Genomic DNA, 22,222 nt, shown 5'->3' with positions numbered 1-22,222 from the left:
TTAACTCACGTTATGAAGGTGATGAGGGTGTGAGTGATCGTACTCCATGGTGTTGTGGGGCAGAGATGCATCATGTGCATGCGGATGCCCAGGAGAGTAGAGGCCTCCTGATCCGTTCAGCAAAGCCAGACCATTGGGCAGTTTGTGGTGGAGGTGATGGCAGGCCTGGGGCATCATGGGAGCGGTGTGTCCACAGCCCGTGTGCACGCTTCCATTCACATGGCCGGAGCCGGGCAGCGTGGAATATTCCAGAACATGGCCGTTCATCTCTGCAGACTGGTACATGTAACTTGGAGAGTCGTATTCTACAGAGAATATATATATATTTTTTATGTTAGTATATTTTGTAATGTGTAGAAATAAAGGATAATGAATATTTTTTAAATGAATATTTTTATACCATTCAAAAGTTTGAGGTAAGTAAGGTCTTTTTTTCTTCCCCAAGAAATGAATACTTTTTTTTCCATCAAGGACAGTAAAGACATTTATAATGTTACAAACTATTTCAAATAAATGCTGAAATATTTCCACAAAGATATCTGTGCAGCATAACAGTTTTCAACACTGATAATAATAATAAATGTTTCTTGAACAGCAAATCAGTATATTAGAAAGATTTCTGAAGGATCATGTGAAACAGTTCTTTTAAAGGGTTACAATATTTCACAATATTACATTTTTTCCCCTGTAATTTTTATCAAATAAATGTAGCCTTGGTGAGCATAAGAGACTTCCAAAACATTAAAAATCTTAAAGACTCATTAGGACAGTTGTGTAAATGGAAAAACCTATTTTCTTTTTTAGAAAATATTAACACACAAAATATAACTAACACTAATAAATTATAGTCAAGATGTCAATATTGCATTAAAAATGCTGAAGAAAAAAAAAACACAAATATGAAATTATAATGCTTTTGCCAAACACACGTGAAAAACCAACTAGTAGCGAAGCGGAGTGTGTGTGATTAAAGTTAGCAGGCCCATTTGTGGCCTATTTCAGGGGGAGGTGTGTCTGTGTTACTACTTATACACACCGCTGCGGCCAGCACTGTTTATTCTGTTACTCAATCTCATTCAGAGTGAAAGAGAGAGAAAAAAGACAGAAAGAAAGAAAACTTCAAAGGGCCGGCTGTCGAGGAGAGGCAATGAAAACCAGGCCCGGATCAGGAGGTGAACTCTAACTCAATTTCATAAAGAATTTATTGACATAACATAACCTCTCTTAACCTTACAGAAATACTACATAAACTAAAACAACACAGCGCTGCTGGTCTCATTACTACATATCTAAAAATAATAATAACAGTAGCAAAAGAAAATGATACACATGTTCCACCATAAAAATATACACCTTAAAAAAACATTGTAATGATTTTTGGACAATTACAATGATGGAAATTCAATAGTTTTCTTAGTAATCATTCAGGACTTCGGTTCCCAGTGGCCCCAACAAGCATATGGATGAAAACTTAAACCTAGACCAGGAAGTGTGGCACTTACTATGCAGGCTGTTCTGCTGACGGTTCCTCCACAAGCACATGACGATAAAAACTAGCAGAATGAGCACCATGACGCCCAGAACACAGCCCACGATCAGGTAGAGCAGGCCGCCCGGCTGGCTGGGTGTATCTGCAGGGTAAAATCCTGGAGGGGTTATGGGGCGCTGGCTGGGCACACCTGGAAGTTGACGGGCTGAATGGAAAGAAACAGAAGAAAGTGAGTTTAAAGGGATGAAACATCTGGATGTCTTTCAAAAGAATATGTCACAAGCTCTACATTTATTGGTTAGTGGTTTAGTTTTTTTATTTGTCCACATTTACAGAAAGAAATTCACTGACACGATACTTAAAGTATTCTTCCGCATATGCCTGGGTATGTGTACAGTGAGCGATGCAAATTTTGTATTTGTATGTGCATAATGTAAAATGGAGTCTACTTTGAAAGTCTATGTGTTTAAATATAAGTTCTTTGGAGTGTTTTTGATTACTAAGGAGTTGCTTTGTGGTTGCTAAGATGTTCTGGTGTTGCTAAGGTGTTTGAAGTGTTTTAGCGCACTCCTATACAGATGCATATAGCATATTGCTATAGAGTGCAACAGTTGGAAGTTAACTGTTTAGGTAAAAATCCCATTCATTACTTCAAAAGGGAATGATTTTAAATGATAATTTATAAGCGTTTAAGAACTGTGAGCTACGAGGTTGTTAATGAGTTGTTAATCAATGCTATTTGCTATTGTCGAAGCCATCAGCCCACGCAAATGACATTGAGTCCTGTGTTCCCAAACTGCATATTTTTTTTATGCATAATATGCATCTTTTGCAATAAAAATATGCTATTCTAAATGCATAATACCCTAAAAATCAATACATTTATATCTAAAGCCATTAAGCACACAGTCTAGCACCTTTGTCTTTTTGATCAATTTTCAAATACTTTTTTTGCTTCTGTAATCTTCTGATTCACCTCGTAGCTGGTTGGTTTGGTTCATAGCTTATAACTTTTTAAAAATCCCTACAGGAAAAAAATTCATGGTAAAAATGCTTACAGATAAAAAGTTGCTGAAGAAGTGGGCAGCACTGTTGCACTCTATATCTGCTCCTCAACAAGCTGCACAATTTAATGAATCATTCATGTCTGTAGAAGTAATGGGGCGTGATAAATTATGCACCGTTTAATACTAATGCTCTAATACTTAGGATTAGGGGTTTGTTCAAATCTCTAACCCAAGTATAAGCAATAATAAAGCACCACTAACAAGTGCTGGCACATAACAATGCAACTGTTGTCAGTCTTAAAGCTTGCGGCAGCAGCAGGTCTGTTTGCACTCCATGATTTTTATTTGCTCTGGCTGTGAATGACGCTCTGGTTTGATTTCAACAGTGCTGCATTAGGGTAGTTATCAGGGAATGATGTCAAGGAGACGCAGCACAATGTCTCTCTTTGTCTAGCTTCTAATAAAATGATAGTTCGCTTTCCTCTGTCATTACCGCAGGGGCTTTACGGGTTCCTGTCTACATGTTAAATATAGCATTCCTCTGATGGTACTTCAGCCTCTCACCTTTGGTCTCGCAGATCATGACGTTACTATATTCGCTCTCGCCGCCGTCATTAAAGCACTGCATCTTGATGTCATAGGATGTCTCAGGTTGGAGCTGACCAATCAAATGCCAGAATTTGAAGCCTAGGGGAAGGAGGTGGGAAAAGGAAGGCAATGAGAGAGACTACTGAATGAGAAGGGCTTTTCTCAAAGCACATGTTGTTCTCGCCAAACCGCAATTCATTTGCTCAATCTCATTTTTTCTCTCTCACACACACACACACACTCTCGCGCTCTCTCATTCTCACAGTCTCTCAGAAGGATTCAGACAGTTGCTTTGCTGCAGACAGGCTCCTTATAAGGCAGCTTAACGTTTGTTCTGGCCTGGTTCCAGTCTTCCCACTGAACACACTCAGGGCCCTGACAAAAAAAAAAAACCTAACAACCCTTCCCCAAAATCAACCAATTAATTTTAAAACCAACCCTATAATATAATTATAGTTTGTGCAACAATATTTTATTTGTGTAGCTCATTTCTCTTTTTAATACAGTGAAGGAATGGTGTACACTAAATGACCAGCTGCTGTACTGCATAATGAGAGAGAAAAACACAAAATACACACTTACAGACTCGCATACACATGAAAAAAGCATCACAGGCTTTTTAGTGCAGTTTTTCCCTGCACACACAATATATCAGTGTTTTCTGCAACACTGTTCAGCACCGCTACTAAATCAAATGTGACATGGCAAAATAAAGGATATATAAGTTGTAAGTTTGCAGTCTGAATTGAATGTGATGAGATAAAAAAGCACAACAAAATAATACAAATAAATACACATGTCTTGTGTTGTCCTTCCTGGCTATTCACAAAAATAAGCATATAGCACAGCCAGTGCAGTCTGATTCAGGAACAAATGACCAATTCTTGTAAAGAATCAAAAAGACTTACAAACTCACAAGGTTTGTTTTATATTTGGTATTTTACCAAAAATATTTCAAATCTATTACTAAAAAGGACTGTTCCCTTCCTAGGGAACTTCAAACTGCATCCTCTAGGGTTCACTATGGGGAACTAGTGGATGCAGTGTCCCGTTCCCTTCTCAGGGAACCATGGTTACATATGTAACCTGAGACGTTCCCTTCTGAGGGAACTTCGAACTTCCTCTAGTTCCCCATAGTGACCCCTAGAGGACGCAGTGTCTCGTAACCTGAGACGTTTTATTTAAAATGCATTTAAAGTTAGCATAAAATTAACCCTGTAAAGCCTGACATATTAAATAATTGGCAGATTTTTTATGGAACATTTTATTGAAGCTTTAGACAATATAAAAAAAAAATTAAAAAGTGTTTTTCTTTTTCAGAATCTTTATAGCTCGTTATAAAATATTTTTAGAATTTATGCTAAAAGGCCATTATTTGTTAAAAAAGTATAGACTATCAATCAGATGACAGAAGGCATTGTATACAACTGGTCAAAAATTTAGAGGCCTTTGAAATATGCATATAAAATATGATACATTAGGCTTTATAAATTTTAAAATGACCCTATTTACTTTCATAATTCAAACCCTAATTCATAATCCAATCCATTTTTTATGATTCAAATAAAGTCAATTTTAAGATTTTATAATTAAAATATTTTAGATGGAAGTAAAATGGGTTGCATTTGATAGCATTTCACATTGACTTTAAGAACAACAATCTGTAGGACACACTCCTGATATTTCTGTAAACTATGAGACTTATGAAGACATCTTATCTGCCCAATGTGTTTATGACAACTTGTCGTTTGGATGAACGGGGAGAGGTTTGTGGGGCTAATGTGAACAAAGAGAAAGAGGGGGTAAAAATATGAGGCGACGGCAGTTAACATTCCTCTCAGAAACTTGAATCCCTCTCTGAGCGGTCAGTGTTGGGTTTCAGTTCAGGCCCATTAGTATGGCAGCCATTTATTAAAAACACATTTTACACTGGCTCATTACTCTGAGCGCAGAACTCACTACACATCAATCAACCGCCTTCTGTGAGAACAAATATTCATTACACAATCATACTACACGACTCTCTGGAATACTTCATTCTGATTAGTCAAGTTTAGCACTTGTCTGTCAAATACTTTTGTGTAATGTCTACTAAACTCTATAACTGACCACTGTCCCAGGCAACTGATTTCCTGTACAGCTGTGAATGTTTCATGTCAAGAGTATTTCTTCTCACAGAATGAAATTTCAATATTTATTTTATGTCTGTTTGTTTATGTTTTGTGCAAGTATCCATGTAATAAGAGCAATAACAGAAGAAAACACCATGATCTCACCTTCCACCACATCTCTCTTGTAATCACTGTCATTGTCACTGTCTGTTGGGCGATAGTAGATGTAGAATCCCTGGATGGGTGTGTTGTTATTACTGGAGGGAGTGTACTATGAAAGAGAGTGAAAGAAACATATATTTATATAATTTTTGTTTCCTCAGTATACACTCTCTAATAATTATCCCATCAAAGATAAGACCATAACTAAAGTTTAACAAGAATCAAGACATCCTGCTCTATTTAAAAAGGCTATAATGTACACATTTGCATGACTTTAGTTTCTGAAGTCTATTATTAATAATATTAATTAAGTAATTTAAATTATTAACAGTCATAATTTAGTTTTACATGACCATTTTCTGACCTTTGAATGATACAATTTTTTGGTCTTGAAGTCTCTTTAAAAGACTTGATTTGATGTTTTGATTGGCTAACCTTTTAGCTAGAGAGTAAAATAAAATTTATGTTTGTATTTATGCACCCTAATATCACTCCAAACATGTATGAGGTTTAGCAGAGTGTCCTCAGTATTCTCGTCCATATGAATGAATAGGGACAAACTCTACAAAAACAAACAAACAAAAAAAAAAACTGTTAAAAGTATTCTAATGGAATGTTCATGAGTGCCAATGTTCAATTCACAAAAACAATTCATTCTTCATTCAGTCATTTAATCTTTTTTTGAAAGAAGTAGTTGACCAGATTCACCAAATGATTCGTTTCTCAAGTTCAACTCTCCAGATTATCAGTCAGTTATGACAGGTTTGGATTTTTTTCTGACCTGCATTGAACTGCAGAATTTGCATAGACTATTTTATGATGGTTTTATGTTATTTTTCTAAGCATGGAAGTTTCGAATACAAGTCATTGTAACTGCACAGACAAGAACAAACAGTAAATTCTTCAAAACGATTTGCTTTTCCACAAAATAAAGTCAGACAGGTTTGGTATAACATGAAGGTAAGTAAATGCCAACATTTCCATTTCTAGATGAACTATTCCTTTAAGACACATCAAAACTGTTCTCCTCATGCATGTCTTCTAAAAATAGCTCAACTCAGTCCGTTCCACCCGTTAGAGCTGGATAAGGCCTCCTAATCTGTACTGGACTCACACACACTTTTTCTTGCAAAACTGCACCAGTAACCATTGCCAATTACAGGTCTGTTTGGACATTCTAGGGTGGCTCTCAGGGGCTGTTGGGAAAAGCTACTACACAGCGCCTGGAAAAGTTCACACGCAAATACTCTGCGTGCTGAGAACGTGCTGAAAAACACCTCGGCACCACTGGCACTGCAGAGAAGAACAAACCGAGGAGGCATGTTGTGAGTGAGCTGGTTATGTGGTTAGTTCTGGACAGTTTTTACACTCTCATTTTCAAATTAAGCATGAAATGTGAGTATAATTAAATTGGCCATTAGATATAAAAGGCATATGTCTAAAACATTAACACTCACACACATTAGTTTAAACCCCTGAGCTGCTAATATGAGGTTCAGGGTTGTTCCTTCAACAGGCCAGAAACAGAAATTTGTACAATTGGTGAGATCCTTTTTAAGATTAATGTGCTAATAATACATATACAGAAGCACGGAATGATAGAAAAACTCACAGTTTATTCAGTGACGAGTTATTGAGTGCCTGACAGAAACTGTTCCGAAACCTAGTGAGCTGCCTCGCGGTCTACTGCCTCTATACACAGCTGCCTTTATTTTAGCCAGAACGATGGCATGTTTTGTTGCTTACTGTTAGCAACAGCCTTTGTGTCAGCAGTGCACCCTTAAAATGCTGTCTCGATGGGCAGCTCAGGTTTAGAGGCAGAGTTAGTGTACTTTATTTTGCAGATAGTGTATAGTACAGTACGTAAATGTACTGCATTCATGTGCGTGTTCACAAGAGTACTCACAGTCCAGCGTAACATGATCTGAGTATCGCTGACAGCGTCAGTGAAAGAGATGTGAGGGCCAGTAATCGGACGGTTTGAGACGGGTGGACTCGACATGGATACCTGGTACGGCCTGGAGGTGGCGCTAGCAGGGCTTTCACCATAGTTATTCATGGCAATGACACGGAAACGATACGTGGTACCTGTCATGAAAAGATTTATTACACCAAATAAGATTTTTTTATTTTTGTAGTGTACTCATCATACATTTATGTCCCCAGTAATTTGGACCAGATTTGGATCTGGTTTTCTTAGGTTTTCACATTTTCAAGTTCATGTCATGTGTAACAGGATTTACAGACAGACATAAATGAAACAGACAAAAATACAAAAGAAAAAAAATTAATTACTAACTACAAAACACATTTTCCATTAACTTTTAAATGGTTAATAATAATAAATAAAATTATTAAATGAATTATTAAAACATAATAAAATGTATTTATCCATGATTATTAAAATAACAAATAATGGTTACACTTTAGTGTGGGGACCAATTCTCACTATTAACTAGTTGTTTATTAGCATGCATATTACTAGCATATTGGCTGTTTATTAGTACTTATAAAGCACATATTAATGCCTTATTCTGCATGACCATAATCTCTTAATCCAAACCCATACCTAAACTTAACAACTACCTTACTAACTCCTCATAATAAGCAGCAATAAAGAGTTTATTGAGGCAAAAGTCGTAATTAATAGTTATTTAATTGTGAGAATTGGTCCCCAAACTAATGTGTAACCAAAATAATATATTTAAATAATATTAATAAGGTCTGGGAATCAACCTGTGGAAACCCTGGTGTAACTTCACCTGGTTCCAGGTTGCGCACTTCCACAGACAGTTTAAGTGGTGAGATATTATCAGCCGCGATGATCCAGTCTCCACTTCGGCCCTGCTTCCTGTACTCCACGCGAAAGGCCGTGATTGGAGAGCCACCATTGGCTCGTGGGATCCAAGCGACATAAACAGAGCTTTCTGTCGCCATAGAGATAGTTGGGCGGTCTGGGGCCTCGGGAACTGGGATGAAAACAACCAATTAGAAGTTTGAAAAAAAGTAAATGCAAACTAAGTAGGGCTGCACGATTAATCGAAATTAAATTGCAAAGGCGATAAATCATGATTAGGCAGAAGCTGCGATTGTCATGCATATCTTTCAGTGAAGCACGGTTCGGCGATCGGTAGTAAATCTCCACCCGAAGGCCAGAGGGCGCTTTCGCACGGAAACTCCAAACACAGCCCGCAGAAGAACTCCAGGAAATCGCTAAAACGGTTGCTGAATAAACAGAAGATTTAACTGCTTTCATTGATTCCCTGTGACTAATAAACAAACGACTATGACAATATATGGTTTATCAGAGTTGGTCTTTTTATAATGTTTATTATAATAAAGTATATAATATAATGCAATGCTAATCGACATAGCCTTTATTACTGCTTAGAATATTATTTAATATGTTGCATGCCTTATTCTGTGTAAGAAGCCACATCATCTCACAGAAGGATTTACTTCAAACACTCGACTGACGTTAAGAAGTGAGTCTGGAGTAAAAATATGTTGTTAAATGTGGTATTTTCTTGTGCTTTCAGATGGAAAATCATTTACTACACAGAGCCATCGTTCACTGACAAGCTACGCAAACAGCTTTCATAATCGCAGAACAATTTCTTCGATTTTATCGCGCGATTAAATCGTCTGCGATTATGAACGCAATTTTGCGTAGTTTGTCAGTGAACTACGGCTCTGTGAAGTAAATGCTGCTCCATCTGAAAGCACATGATGGAGATTTACTACTGATTACAGAACCGGCTTTACTGACAAGATGCGCATGACAATCGCATTCGATTAATCGTGCAGCCCTAAAACTAAGACCTAATTATAGTTTTCCAAAAATATACAGCAGCAGTTTTCATGTCAAGTGCAAAACGTAACCTCAACATCCATCAGTGAAAAGACCAAAAGAGCAGACAAAGATAAAATAAACCAAATAAAACACACACACACACACACACACACACACGACAGCATGCCAGAGTCAGTTGAGTACTTACTGAATGGGCTCTGAGCCATAGACACAGAGACGCAAGCAGAGAGAGAAAGACGGAGCAAAATTTATGTGGCAAATAAAAGTGGGTTCATACCCATTAGAATCTAAATGTGCACACACACACACACACACACTCAAACTCTAATTACAGAAATGCATCTCACAAGTGCAAGTGCTTTAAGAATACTTCACCCCAAATGACCAATTACTCGCCCTCATGTCATAGTTTGACATGGAACACAAAAGAAGAACTTTTGAAGCATCTTCTTGCACTCTTTTCCATATATTTAAACATATTGGGACCAGAAAACTTAAAAACAAAAACAAAATACTTAAAACAAAAAAAAAGCTTCCTTTTCTTTTTTTTTTGATGCTTAACACTGCCTGGTCACAATATGGTCACTGTTTGGAAAAAGTAGCAACAACAATATTGCAAAAACACCATTAAACATCCTCGATCAAGCAGAAGTCAAACCTTTATTGTGTAATACTTTTAGAGGGCAAGTACATCATTGATCATCCTCGATCAAGCAGAAGTCAAACCTTTATTGTGTAATAGTGTTGTGGGACGTCCTCTTACCTCTGTCATGCATGACCACTCCATAATAAGTGTTAGTGGTTTTATCTTCCAGTGCTTTCTCTGGAAGAGACACAATGGGAGCCTTGGAGGGGTTCTTATTGGAGGAAGTTCTCTCTGAGAAGAAGAGTAAGAAAAGTTATGATTTGATTAATAATGTTACTGTTGGTGATCATGCTGTATCATAATGGAAAACATGGTTTGGACTTTTTTTTTTCTTTTACCAAACAAAGAGTGTATATTATGAGCAGCTAGTGGCAAAGGCAAGAGTTCTTTCTTATGCTTACTTCAATTCTAGAACATACATGAGCTAGAATATATAAAAATATTTTCCAATGCAATCATAAAAATTCAATGCATCATATAATCATTTTTTAATTACTGTAAATTATGTAAAAATGTAAATTAATTACATAAAAGTATAATATAATAAAATATACACACATACACTACCATTTGGGGTTGGTAAGATTTTTTTTTTTTTTTCTGTTCAGCACACCAAGGCGGCATTCATTTGCTCAAAAATACAGTAAAAATATTTATATTGTAAAATGTTATTATAATTGAAAACTCTTTTATATTTGTCTATTTATTTTTTATTTATTTGTGTGATGGAAAAACTCATTCTAATATGCTGATTTAGTTCTCAAGAAACATTTATTATTATCATTAATGCTGAAAACAGTGCTGCTTAACATGTTTGTGGAAATCATGACTTTTTCAGGAGTCTTTGAAGAATAGAAAGTTCAAAAGAACATACTTTATTTGAAATAGAAATCCTTTGTAAATTAATTGCCTTTACTGTCACTTTTGTCAATTTAATGCATGTTTTGTTGAATAGTTTCAATCCCATTTTTTAATATTAAAAAAAAAAAAAAAAAACCTTACTGACCCCCATACTTGTAAATGGTGGTTTACATGTAATATTAGGCATTCATTTCTAACCTAAAACACAATTCTTGACCTCTTTTCCACGGTTCAGATTTGCTGAATTATGATCTAGTTCTGATGTAATCAAAGCCAAACATCTTTAGTAAAGTGAAAATGAGCTCTTCAGCTGGGTGAAATGCTGACTGTATTCTCACCCTTTCCAGTGCGGAAGGTCAGCATGGCGGGCTGGCCCTCTCCTGCAGCGCTGCGGGCCACCATCAGAACCTCATATAGGCTGGACGGCTCCAGCTCAGACAGGGGCAGAGACTTCTCACTGCCTGGCACTCGCACCGTGTGCCAGTTCCCCACTACATTACCCATGTCATCCACCTACAGGGACATTCAGCACATGAGAAGTCAGGTAACAGTCTCACCGTATGTAGTGATCTCATGCACATAGGCGTACCTTTCAACCTCATATTCTGTGTCTGACTTTGCACCTACTGCACGTAAAGTTCAACAAAGAACAGTAACGTCTTTCTTATTCTCCTACTCTGAATCATGACAAAAGATCAACCCACTCAACTATTCCCGAGAGCACGAGCTGTGTCACTTTTTCCTGAGCCAATGTGACAAAAGCTGCCAATGCAATCTTGAAAAGAACCAGAGAAGTTTTATTAGCCAAGGGAGCTTATTATTGAAGAAAACACAGGCTTTTAAAGACGAAATTACCAACTTCTTACCAAAATGCTCTTGGCTGGCAGATACTGTTGAATTGTGTTAGCACTGACTTTTACAGTAAATGGTACAGGGCGTTGTTATGAGTATGTGCTCATTCTCAAATCTAATAACTATAAATCTGACCTGATAATTAACACCAAGGGAAAAGAAGAGGGTGGAACGAGATTCAGTCATTCTTGACGAGGTAATAATTACCTGCATTTTGTGGCCCACTTAAAGTACATCAATAAAACATTCATAACGGAAAATCAACAAGTGTACTTTATGATTTCTTACCTTGCGGTATTTAACGAAGTATGCATTGATAGGGATGCCCCAGTCCCGACCTGCCCGCCACTCTAGATCATACATGTTGGGTTTGTGCGTTTGCGGTGGGCTGATTATGATTGGTGCTTCTGGCGTAGGTTTGTCACTTATTTTCTCGGTGGGCGGTACTATAGTTTCACCAATCCCCTTCTCCCCTATGAAGGGAAACAGTTCATCACCCTCATCGCTCTGGATAGGGTGGACAGAAGGCTGTGTCTCCATGAGAGCTCCAGACATGGAACTAGCCTGGGGTTCTGTAGGGGAAAAATAATTTTTTTGGTCATAAATCATATCTTTTTATAGTTGTTTTATAAAAAAAAATTTTTTTTTATTAAATTATATTACTTATTAGTTATTCATTTTACCAGTAGACTGTCTTAAGGTCATGTTGTTACAGTGTAATTACACAAATAAGTACCAATAATAATAATAATATTAAACTACATTACTTTAGTACTTAATATAGTGTTACTATAGGGTTAAGGTTTAGGGTAAGTTGCTTGTAATTATGCACAATTTATGCATAATATACTATTATTACTATAGTAAGTACATGTAACATTTGTAACTATGTCACGTTAAAATAAAGTGTTACCATTTTACTTTTCAAATATTAGTATATAGGATAATTACACACAGCTATAGCACTCTGGTAATATGCAAGCCTGGAAACTACTTTTCCAACTTTTACTTTTCCACTGGCATTAAAATAAAAAGCCAGGAACTTCAAAGGGAACATACAATAAAGCTCTATTATTAATTAATTTATTTTTATTAAACCCCACCAGAATGACACTGGCTTGGCAGCCGATGATCTGAGCAGAATTTTTGTGAACCTGGATTTAGTAAAAGACGACTTGCATACATGTGGGTTCCTTTCCTGTGCAAGTAGCCATACACTGTGAGCACTGTATACATTACAATATTCAAGTCACCGCTGAGTAACCGTAAGACAGCAATTGAATAATCCCAGCTAAACAGCTGAAAAGCAGTTGTACAAGAGATATGGTTTGTTGCTGGTACTTAGGGTCTCTCGTTCTCAGTTGTTGGGTGTGTGGCACTGGTTTACCTTACAAAACAAACAGTCCCAGAGTCAGTAACACAAGAACTCAAACTGGGCCCGATGCCAGCCGCCACACATTCCACACTTTGGCCATTAAAATACCAGAGCGAATCAGAGTCCTACACCAGCTCTCAAACCCACCTTCCAATCATACCCTGTTTGAGCCATAGGGCAAGCCCTGAATGCTTTATGGGTAAGCCACAGTATTACACCTGGCATATGAAATGAATGAAGAGTACTAAGCTTTCATATTTTTTAAGAAATTTTCAGTGTAACAATGCATGGACTCCGTTTGAATTTGCTAAGCTGTTGCTAGGGTGTTCAGTGTGGTTGCTAGGACATTGTGAGGGTGTTCTATGCAGCTGCTTACTGGCACCCTCCTCACCTTCAAGTCATTATGATATTCTAGTCGCTAAATTTGACTCAGGTTCCACCTTCAAAGTAAGTGTATGGGCCTGTCCTGATACCAACACTTGGGTGCACGCATCAGGAAGTGCACAAGACTGTCCCAGATCTGAAAAATCCCAAACCTCAGTGCCCTCAACACACACTATTAAATCCACACTCTAAAACCACTTACGAACAGTATTTAAGGCTATAGTGCAAGTTAAATCAATTAAATATTCCATATAATTTTATTGGTGCAGAGATGAGTATGTGTATTTTGTAAAATGTTTTCATCTCTCTATCTGGACTACTGAACAGACATTTAGTAAAGTCCAAAGTATTGAAAATCAAAATGTATATAAAAGCAGTCCAAAAGGAAGTCAAAATTTGAGTCAAAAGCAAAGTGATTATTTTACTTGCATTATTACAACACTTTGATGTAAGTCTGTCCCATCAGGTAATCGAAAGTTGTATATAACTGCAGTCTTCACGCTTACTTGATATATTTCCAGTACTTGACAAGTGTTCATATAAGTAGACAAGTGGTCAAGTGCAAAGGCCACAAGTGTGGGTAGTGGGACTAACCCACTGTCTTTTTCAACCATTCTATCATCCACCAGATAATTTGAGGTATAATTAATTTCCATAGCACAAACTCTACTGGAGCCAAACCTTATACTTCAGTTACGGGTTTGTTCAAATCCCTAATCGTAAGTATGAGCAATAGTAATAGCGATGCTTGCCTTAGCAAACACCACTAATGAAAGCACGATACAGTAAATATTGTTCTGAAGCTTTGATCTTCTCTCTTTTTCTGTACAGTAGATCTTTCTCCTTTGTGACTCACATGTGCCAGACTATGTGTGATCGTTAATGACTGGTGTGGTGGGTATAATAATAAACATTATGGGGTGAGGCAGAGACACAGAAAGCGATTTTGAGAGAACCGGTATGGCTTCAGACTGTTATCCGGCTGTACATCATCTTGACTCACCCACTGTCAAAAACACCTCTGCCTGGGCAGAGCCAAGTTCACTGGAGGCCTAGCATGTGTATCGCCCAGCATGAGAGACAGTCACAGTCTGGATGTACAGGTTACAGCTGCCAGCACGAGACAAGGTAGGGTGGGCAGTGTTGTCAACTGGCGTCCTGCCTGCCGCTGGAGGCTGAAGTAGCAGGACGGAATGTGTGGTGATTGGACCGGCAGAGTTGTACCAGCGGGTAACAGGAAGTGGCTTTCCGAAAGAGAGAGTTACAGAGTCACCCTCCAAACAGATGCCGCTTTCAGGAGGGAACAGGATTGTTGGCATGGAATTTGTCACCTTAAAGATCCCATGCATTTGACTTTTGTGGTCTTTTAGTTAATCATTGAGGTCTTATGTACACTAAAAGGTACACTTACTTGTAGCATATAATGCATTTAAAATGGTTTTATTTCTCTAATATGAAAACAAATATTGATCTTGTTTAGAGGATCATATACAAATTTTTGTCCAATCAAATGCTCTCTAGTATGAGATTCCACCTGCCTTTCCACTAAAGCTTATTGGCTAAAAAAAAAACAAAAAAAAACACGGGAAATTAAACTGCACGTCAAGACATTTCATGGGGTCTTTAAAAAGACAATTCCAGTTAGTATCCTCAGCTAAATCTAAAGCATTAAATCCACAATGTGTTTTCCCAGGCCCAGAGCTGATCACGTCTAACGCTGTTTCATCTTTTTCCAGCGGCCTACGGATCACGTATCTATCTCAAATCCTGCTGTTCAACATAGACAACTCTGCTTTTACATTGACCTGCATTTTATCAGTGCGAAATAAATCACCCTTGTAGCCGAGCCAGGAAAAAAGCGATTCGAGCCAACATTTGGAAAAGACCTCTGTCATGTTTTATCTATTCCGAAGTCTGCATATCTCTAAGCTTATCAATCATGTTTGGAGACACAGAGCAAGGCTGAGGAATAGCCTCAGAGGAGGGCAGGGGAGGGCTGTGTGTGTGAGAGAGATATAGGGCTAGTTGTGTGTGATGTTGACAGCTGGGTGGTCTGGTCCTCGTCATAACCTTGTGCAGTTACTCCTTACATTCCGCTGTCCAAGAGCTTATCCCCAACAGCACGCACAAAGCTCACTCTCACAGCCTTCTCATTGCCAGCCAAATACTGTACACCCACCCCAGCTCCCCTTCTCCAGCCAAACTCCAGCTAAACTCTCAACCCTGCTGGAAGGATATACTGTCCCAACACACTGTACGGTAAACCTGTATCTTCTGCTACTTCTGCTAGTATAATTCTCTTTTAAAGAATTTATAATTACCCTGGGTGTTCTGGGTAGTTGCCAGGCTTTTGTTAGTGTGTTCTGGATGGTTGCTATAGGGTGCATCGTCTTACCTGACTGGACACTGAGTCTTCCCCCCGATTGTGCAGAGCTAATTCCATTGTCAAACAGGCACTGGTAGATTCCCTGATCTTGAAGCATTACTGAAGAGATGTGAAGGGAGGGGCCAGCGATTTGGAGGCGGGGTGAAGAAGCGAGAGGGGTGGAGTTAAGGAGCCATGTGATTTTGGGGGTTGGACTACCACTGGCAGCACAGGTAAATCTTACAGAGGAGCCCACTGTCACAGCCTGATCTGACAAACCTTGCAGGATGCTTACTTGCGCTGTAAAGAGGGGAAGCACGCTGGAGTTATTATACGCAATGAAATAATACAACTATTGTCCATGAAGTACTAAGTAAGTACTAACCTACTTCATATTTCTAACATATGATCATTTTGTTGTTCATTGTTAGTAAAGTATGTATAAAGAATCAGAAATGGCAATGCTAGCATTTGCTGCGCAGGAGCATAAATATTTTATAAACAGGTTTTATTTTTACATAAGTTTCCAAGTTGTACCATTTTATTACCTATGTATGAAAATTGGAAATTCTGACTTTCGCAGTTGAATGAAACAGAATAGTTCAGACCCTTCACGCAAAGAACATTACCCAGTGATTCCATAAAAAAAAGATGCTGAGCTTGAGAAGAATCTGAACTACATGGATTGAGCTGCCCCAAATCTTGGTGACTTGATGGGATATTAATATTATTCCTTACCAAGCACATTCACAGCGTACATGACACTGACCACAGCTCCACGGTCAGTCAGAACAGAGCAGCAATAATGTCCTCCATCACTCAGCTGAACATCATTCAACACCAGGTTGCTTTGCAACAACATCCATTTGGAATTCAAAGAAAGCTCCACCCCATCTTTAATCCATTTGACCTTTGAAGAACGACTTCCTGATATGACACATTCAAGGGTCAGAGATCCAGACTGGTCCACTGTAAGATTGCGAGGGGTGATGGGATAGACGATCCTTATAGGTGAAGGGCCTTCTGAATCTACATGAAAAAAGAGAAATCAAACAAATCATTCATTCATAAATATTGCTATCTAAACAAAAATTAAAGTATAAACCCATTATATAACAACAGAAAAAAACATCTCAGAATATATAGCTGCTGATTTTTATAGCATAATATGGGAAGTATAACTCTCAAATCTTTGTGGTACCTAGAGACAAACTAATAGAGTTCGCTCAACCAACCTCTGACCATGAGTTTAGTGCCATGAGCCTCTACTTGAGTCTCTCGGGTTAAAGGGTTATAAGCGCCACACTTATACATGCCCTGGTGTTCTGAAGACACTGACACGATCTGAAGGTTCCCAGAAGGCAGGATTAAATACTCATCTGAAAACAGACAAAAGAAACAAACTCTCAAAATGTGTTTCTGGAGGGTTTGGGATTTGAAGGTGTCTAGTCTGTACCTGTAGACTGTTCCAGCCATTTCCCCTGTATCCGGAAGCGTGGCAGAGCAGGTGGAGTGCTGCGAGGAAGTGGGCATTCGATAACAGCAGTTTCGCCCTTATTTACAGTAAATGTCCTCCGATGGGTCTCGGCAAACCTCTCAATATCTGAATGAAGAAATCAAGAGTGCTCAATCACTTCAAAGCAACACACGTAAAAGAAAACTGAAGAGTTTTATTTTGCATGACTAGCTGATTGTACATTGTCCTGCTTTTTACATGACTACATAGGAAGTAAACAAATAAATAAACAAAATATTGATTTTGAGATGGAGAAGGAAGCTGTGGAGTGATATGAGAGATATGAAACTAGCACAGCTTGTTTTGTAATTGGCTAACTTTAACAATAGTCAATTATACAGTTTAGCAATCATTATACAAAATATTTAACCAAAGAATGTGATCAGAATCAAACATTTGCGAGAGCTGTGCAATAAACTGGAACATTCATTCATAGTAGCAGCAGTTCACACAAAGACCTTCTGTCAAAGAGATGTTTATATTGGATTGTGAGTGGCAGAGAATATGTGCTTTCCACTGACTAATGCAGTCTTATCTGCAACCCTGATCAGACCCTGGGTCAGCTGCCGGGGGTTTGCGTCCGATAGGGCGCCCTTCCCGGCATCAGCTCTCGGTACGACACAGGAAGCCCCCAGGCTCATTAAGGATACTGCTGAAGAGGTGTCTGGATAAGTGCCCAACTAAAAAGAAAGAACCATTTCCTTCCTCTCCAACACTCATCTATGGTTGGCCATTCTAACAGTGTTAATGGCTCGAGAAATCCGCCTTCTGATACTTCCTGTCTTTCTTCTCCAGCGACCTCTTTGAAGTGCATTCTTGTAAGAGTGTTGTTCTTAAAGCTGCACTGAAAGTGTATTTGTCAGCATACTATGCGTGTGTTCAAAAGTGCCTACCTGCAATGCGCACTCGTGCATGCCGGCTGATGACGGAGCCTGTCTCGGACTGAGCCAAGCACTGGTAGGACCCGGTGAGAACCGGTTGAAGAGATGACAGCGAGAGGGAGCCTGGACTAAGTTCCACTCCAGACTGGTGGCTAGGGTCTAGTGGTTGACCCTGAAACAGCCAGCTGATTCTGGCGGTGGCTGGACGTGCTGTGCAGAGCAGGTGGACCGCACTGCCCTGCTTCTGTACCACAGAGAGAGGCTCCACACGAAAAGAGAGAGACAGGACAGCTGAAGGAGAGAGACATGGGGGGAAATAAAGCAAAGAATAATATAAACAGACCATAATCCATAAATATTCCTAGACTAGCTTGGATCATTGCACACAGGTGTGCGCTAATGTTTTTTTTTTTTGAGTGTTACTAACATGGGCAGTTGAGGAGCAGGGTATGGCAGACACACAGCACAGCGGACAATAATCTCAGGCCACTGTCCTCCATGACGCTGTTTCACCTCTGAGAACTAACCAGGGGCCTTACACACACCCCCTCCACACACACTGCACACCTGAAACCCATAAAAACAATTCAGAAACATTAAAAACAGTCATGGGCAATACAATATTTGAAAAGACTGAACATGGTCAATCACATGGTTTAGCATGGTTCATGCAACAGTAATGACAACAAAATGACAGCAGAACATAAAATGTGGACACTTTTGCCACATATTTTATGTTGACTGTGGAGGAAAAGCTGCAGAATTCTTCATAGTTATGTGTTAGGTTGCTCCTTTATTTCAAGTCTTTATAATTTTTTTAGCTCATATTATTATTATGCAATGAAAAAAAACACTTTGAAAGGTCACAGTACATCTCCCCTCAAAAAGCCGCACAAATATTTGTAGTATTCATGACTATAGCGCAATTGACAAAGGATAAAGTGTGCAAAGAAGTTTAATACTATAGGGGTTTGCTCAGATCACTAGTTGGAGTGCCTCAACAAGCACAAATAATAAAAGTTACCCACATACTCTTTCTACAGATACTGAGTAGCACTGATTTAAACTTTCTATCTGTAGCTGGTCGAGAAGCTCAGCTTGTAGGAATTACAAAACCCTCATATTTCACAGTTAATCCCAAACAATACTTTCAATAACCTTTATGACGCATCCACTTATGCACGCCTTGATCTCACACAGCCTTCCCCCAAAGAGAAATTTCTTTCTGTTGATCTACGGCCCATTCCCACAGAGCACTTCTCCAGTGAAACTGAAATTCCTGAACATCTGCACCCCCTCACTCACCCTCAACCTACAATCCTTCTTCTCCCTTGCCCCCTTCATTTCTGCCCGTCTCCGATGGACTGCATTTAAAGAGTCTCCTTGTGGTCTACTCTTAATATCACTATCCAGTCACAGTGCACTGCTTTCTCACAGACTCACTGTAGCCTGAAGAGCCTCCACATGGTGTTCACACACTCACACACAGTCTCAAACGCCCTAAAAGAAAGACAAGGGGAGCGCCCAAAGGGTGAGACATGGAGAAGAGTGAAAGGATCGTAATTAGGAGCATTCCTCTTTGCTTTTGAACCCATCCCTCCCCAAGCGCCAGTCCTCTGTATCTGGGCTGCGTTAATCCGGAGGGCCTTTGATCACAGGATCCTGGTCTGTGAGTGAAGTTAGGGCCGGGGGCTGGCAGACAATGGCCGACCAGCTGTGATATTCACACTGTGGGTGCCATGGGGCTCTGTGCCCGGCCCAACATTGGCCCAAAGGACAAGCCACTCGACTGGGTCAAATTAAAGAGGTTATGCCTGGGTGAGACCACTTAGACTGAACAGGTCTGTGACATGACGCACACGCTTGAATTTACACACATTCAAGCATACTAATACCTCCTCTTGTGTTGCTTATTTCTCTTCAACATTTTTCTTCAGCAGTGCTTGCTGTGACAAGCAGTACTATTAGCTACCATTTTTCATAGTGTATTAAAAACATAACAGCTAAATTGACTTAACTGATGGACAATAAAATGGGCAAAAAGAAAAATCCCATAAAATTACACTGAAGCACAAATCAGAGTTATAGTTGGGCTCTTTGGTCAACCATCTAACAACCATTCAGATCACTTTAAAATCCACCAAAAAATGCTCTAGCAACCAATCATTGCATAGCATTGTCCTAAAACAAGAGCATATTAGCAACCATACTGCAATGCCCTGTCAACTACCCACTAGGGATATGCCGGTATAAAAATTTTCATGTTGTGTTTAATTGCTAATGCTTTAATCACTGTATACGGTATTATCACGATGTTGAAATGTAGTTTAAAAAAGTGGTCATAATACAGTATAACAGGTTTAATAACTTTTTTCTTATAACAAAATTAACTGAATATATAAACACAATAAAACAATACAGAAAAATATATAAAGTTAAATGTTTTACAGAGATTAAAGTGCAAAAGAACTATATAGACCAATAGGTATCAATTAACAATAAGACCTCATTAGTTAACCTTAGTTAATGCATTAACATTCACAATGAGCAATAGCTACATTTGCTACAGAAGTTTTTAATCTTTTTTTTTTTTTAAATACAAGTCTTAGTTCATGTTAGCTCATTAAATAACACAGTTGCAACCTTTGATTTTAACAATGTGTTATTAAATATTGGAATACCTAAGATTAATGAATGTTCAGAAGAATTTTTCATTGGCAGTTTGTGTTAACTAACGAATTAACTAATGTTAACTAATGAAGCCATAATGTAAAGTGTGAATGAACAATAAAGAATCAAAACACTTTCAAACAATATCTAGGGCATGTTGTAGTCCAGATTAAAATGTAAAAAAAAAGTTTGAAAATGAATAGCCTATTAAGTCTAAATATTTTAGTATTTGGCGCTGTGATGAACACCATAGCGAATCCACAAATTTGAATGGCTATTTAAATCTATTTAAATATGTTTTAGAAAGTAGTGCAGCTGCTTTATTTATGGGGTTTCCAGGGTAACAGCTGCATTTTCTGCAATTTTGCGCCATCTGCTGTCAGAGAGTGAATGTGCTTTCATTCAGCGTGTCTCTCACGCTTTCCCCCATGTGCTTCTCATGCATGCTTTTTTACATCAGAGCACACAGGCGTCTTTCAAGCAGCATACAGCGGTGTTGTGCTTTTTGATCAGTTGATGGGAAAAGTATTCTTAAAATGCATACCAAATTCTGAATAATTTGTAATGTATAATTATTCACGCTATTTACAAGTGCCCATGATAACAATGTTGTGCATATTCATTACCGTGATATATCGCATTACCGAATAACGGCACGTCTACAACTCACAAGAACTTTGGATGAGTGCTGGACGTAAAAATCTAGTAAATGGTTGCATTCTGAAATAATTTATTATCCCATCATTCATTTTAGCTGCAGTAAGACCTAAAAACACTCTTTGCAAGCATCAAACAATCACATACTGTACATACATATCATCTCCCCTGCCCCCTTGCAGGACCACTCAGAGGAAGACAAAGTAGGAAACACAGGAAATAATAAACTCTCCCAGTCTCCTCCTCACGTCCCTTTTAAACCCAAATGTCAAGCAAGGGTCACCGGAGAGCAGAAAGTCAGTGGGTGTCTGGCAATTGTGGCCCCGCCCCTTGGAGTCACCCCCAAAAAACAGGGTGATAAAGGGGTCTGCACTTGACAAGCACAAAATACGGCACGACAGGTAAGGAGGGAGCAAGGCAGATGAGCTATTAATAAATCTACACACTTTTGAAAACATTTCATAGAAACTTTACAAAGATTAGTCATAAACTCAGTAGATCTCAAGAGTAAATATGTATTTGTATGCATTGGCTATAAACATGTGTGTGTGCATGGTTCTTCAGCCCAAGGATTATAAGGGCATCATGTCTTGTACACAAGTCCCAACAAGCCCTCTGCAGTGCCCCTATGCCATCAGTGGAAACAATCTTCTCACTCCCAGAATAATAATATATAATTACAACAATAACAACAGCCTTGAATGAAACACAGACAAAGAAGGGCAACATAGCCCCATGTGTACATAGAAGGTGATGGTATGTAGCCTTGGAGGGGTGGGTATAAGTATAACCCTGAATCAAGATATCTGGTGTGAGGTGTGACGCTGCGCCTCTTGCTATCTCT

At 38.7% G+C, this 22,222-nt stretch overlaps 1 protein-coding gene across 1 annotated transcript in view; it reads right to left on the bottom strand.

Moving 5' to 3' along the window:
* Positions 1–22,222, bottom strand: part of LOC109091024 (cell adhesion molecule-related/down-regulated by oncogenes-like) — a 43,312-nt gene that overhangs the window by 5,203 nt on the left and 15,887 nt on the right. The window contains exons 2-16 of the mRNA XM_042774909.1: positions 18,479–18,618; positions 18,064–18,342; positions 17,111–17,257; positions 16,890–17,033; positions 16,393–16,683; positions 15,685–15,954; positions 11,819–12,102; positions 11,017–11,191; positions 9,935–10,048; positions 8,120–8,326; positions 7,264–7,445; positions 5,361–5,466; positions 3,061–3,183; positions 1,503–1,694; positions 10–305 (exon numbers count right to left, since the gene is read on the bottom strand). Coding sequence (XP_042630843.1) covers positions 10–305; positions 1,503–1,694; positions 3,061–3,183; positions 5,361–5,466; positions 7,264–7,445; positions 8,120–8,326; positions 9,935–10,048; positions 11,017–11,191; positions 11,819–12,102; positions 15,685–15,954; positions 16,393–16,683; positions 16,890–17,033; positions 17,111–17,257; positions 18,064–18,342; positions 18,479–18,551 — 2,883 coding nt within the window. The 5' untranslated portion in view covers positions 18,552–18,618. The remainder of the gene's footprint in view (positions 1–9; positions 306–1,502; positions 1,695–3,060; positions 3,184–5,360; positions 5,467–7,263; positions 7,446–8,119; positions 8,327–9,934; positions 10,049–11,016; positions 11,192–11,818; positions 12,103–15,684; positions 15,955–16,392; positions 16,684–16,889; positions 17,034–17,110; positions 17,258–18,063; positions 18,343–18,478; positions 18,619–22,222) is intronic.

This window comes from Cyprinus carpio, chromosome A18 (genome assembly GCF_018340385.1).
Source record: "Cyprinus carpio isolate SPL01 chromosome A18, ASM1834038v1, whole genome shotgun sequence".
Lineage (NCBI taxonomy): Eukaryota > Metazoa > Chordata > Actinopteri > Cypriniformes > Cyprinidae > Cyprinus > Cyprinus carpio.
Note: the sequence above shows the minus strand (reverse complement) of the source record. Positions and strands in the feature narration are given on the sequence as shown.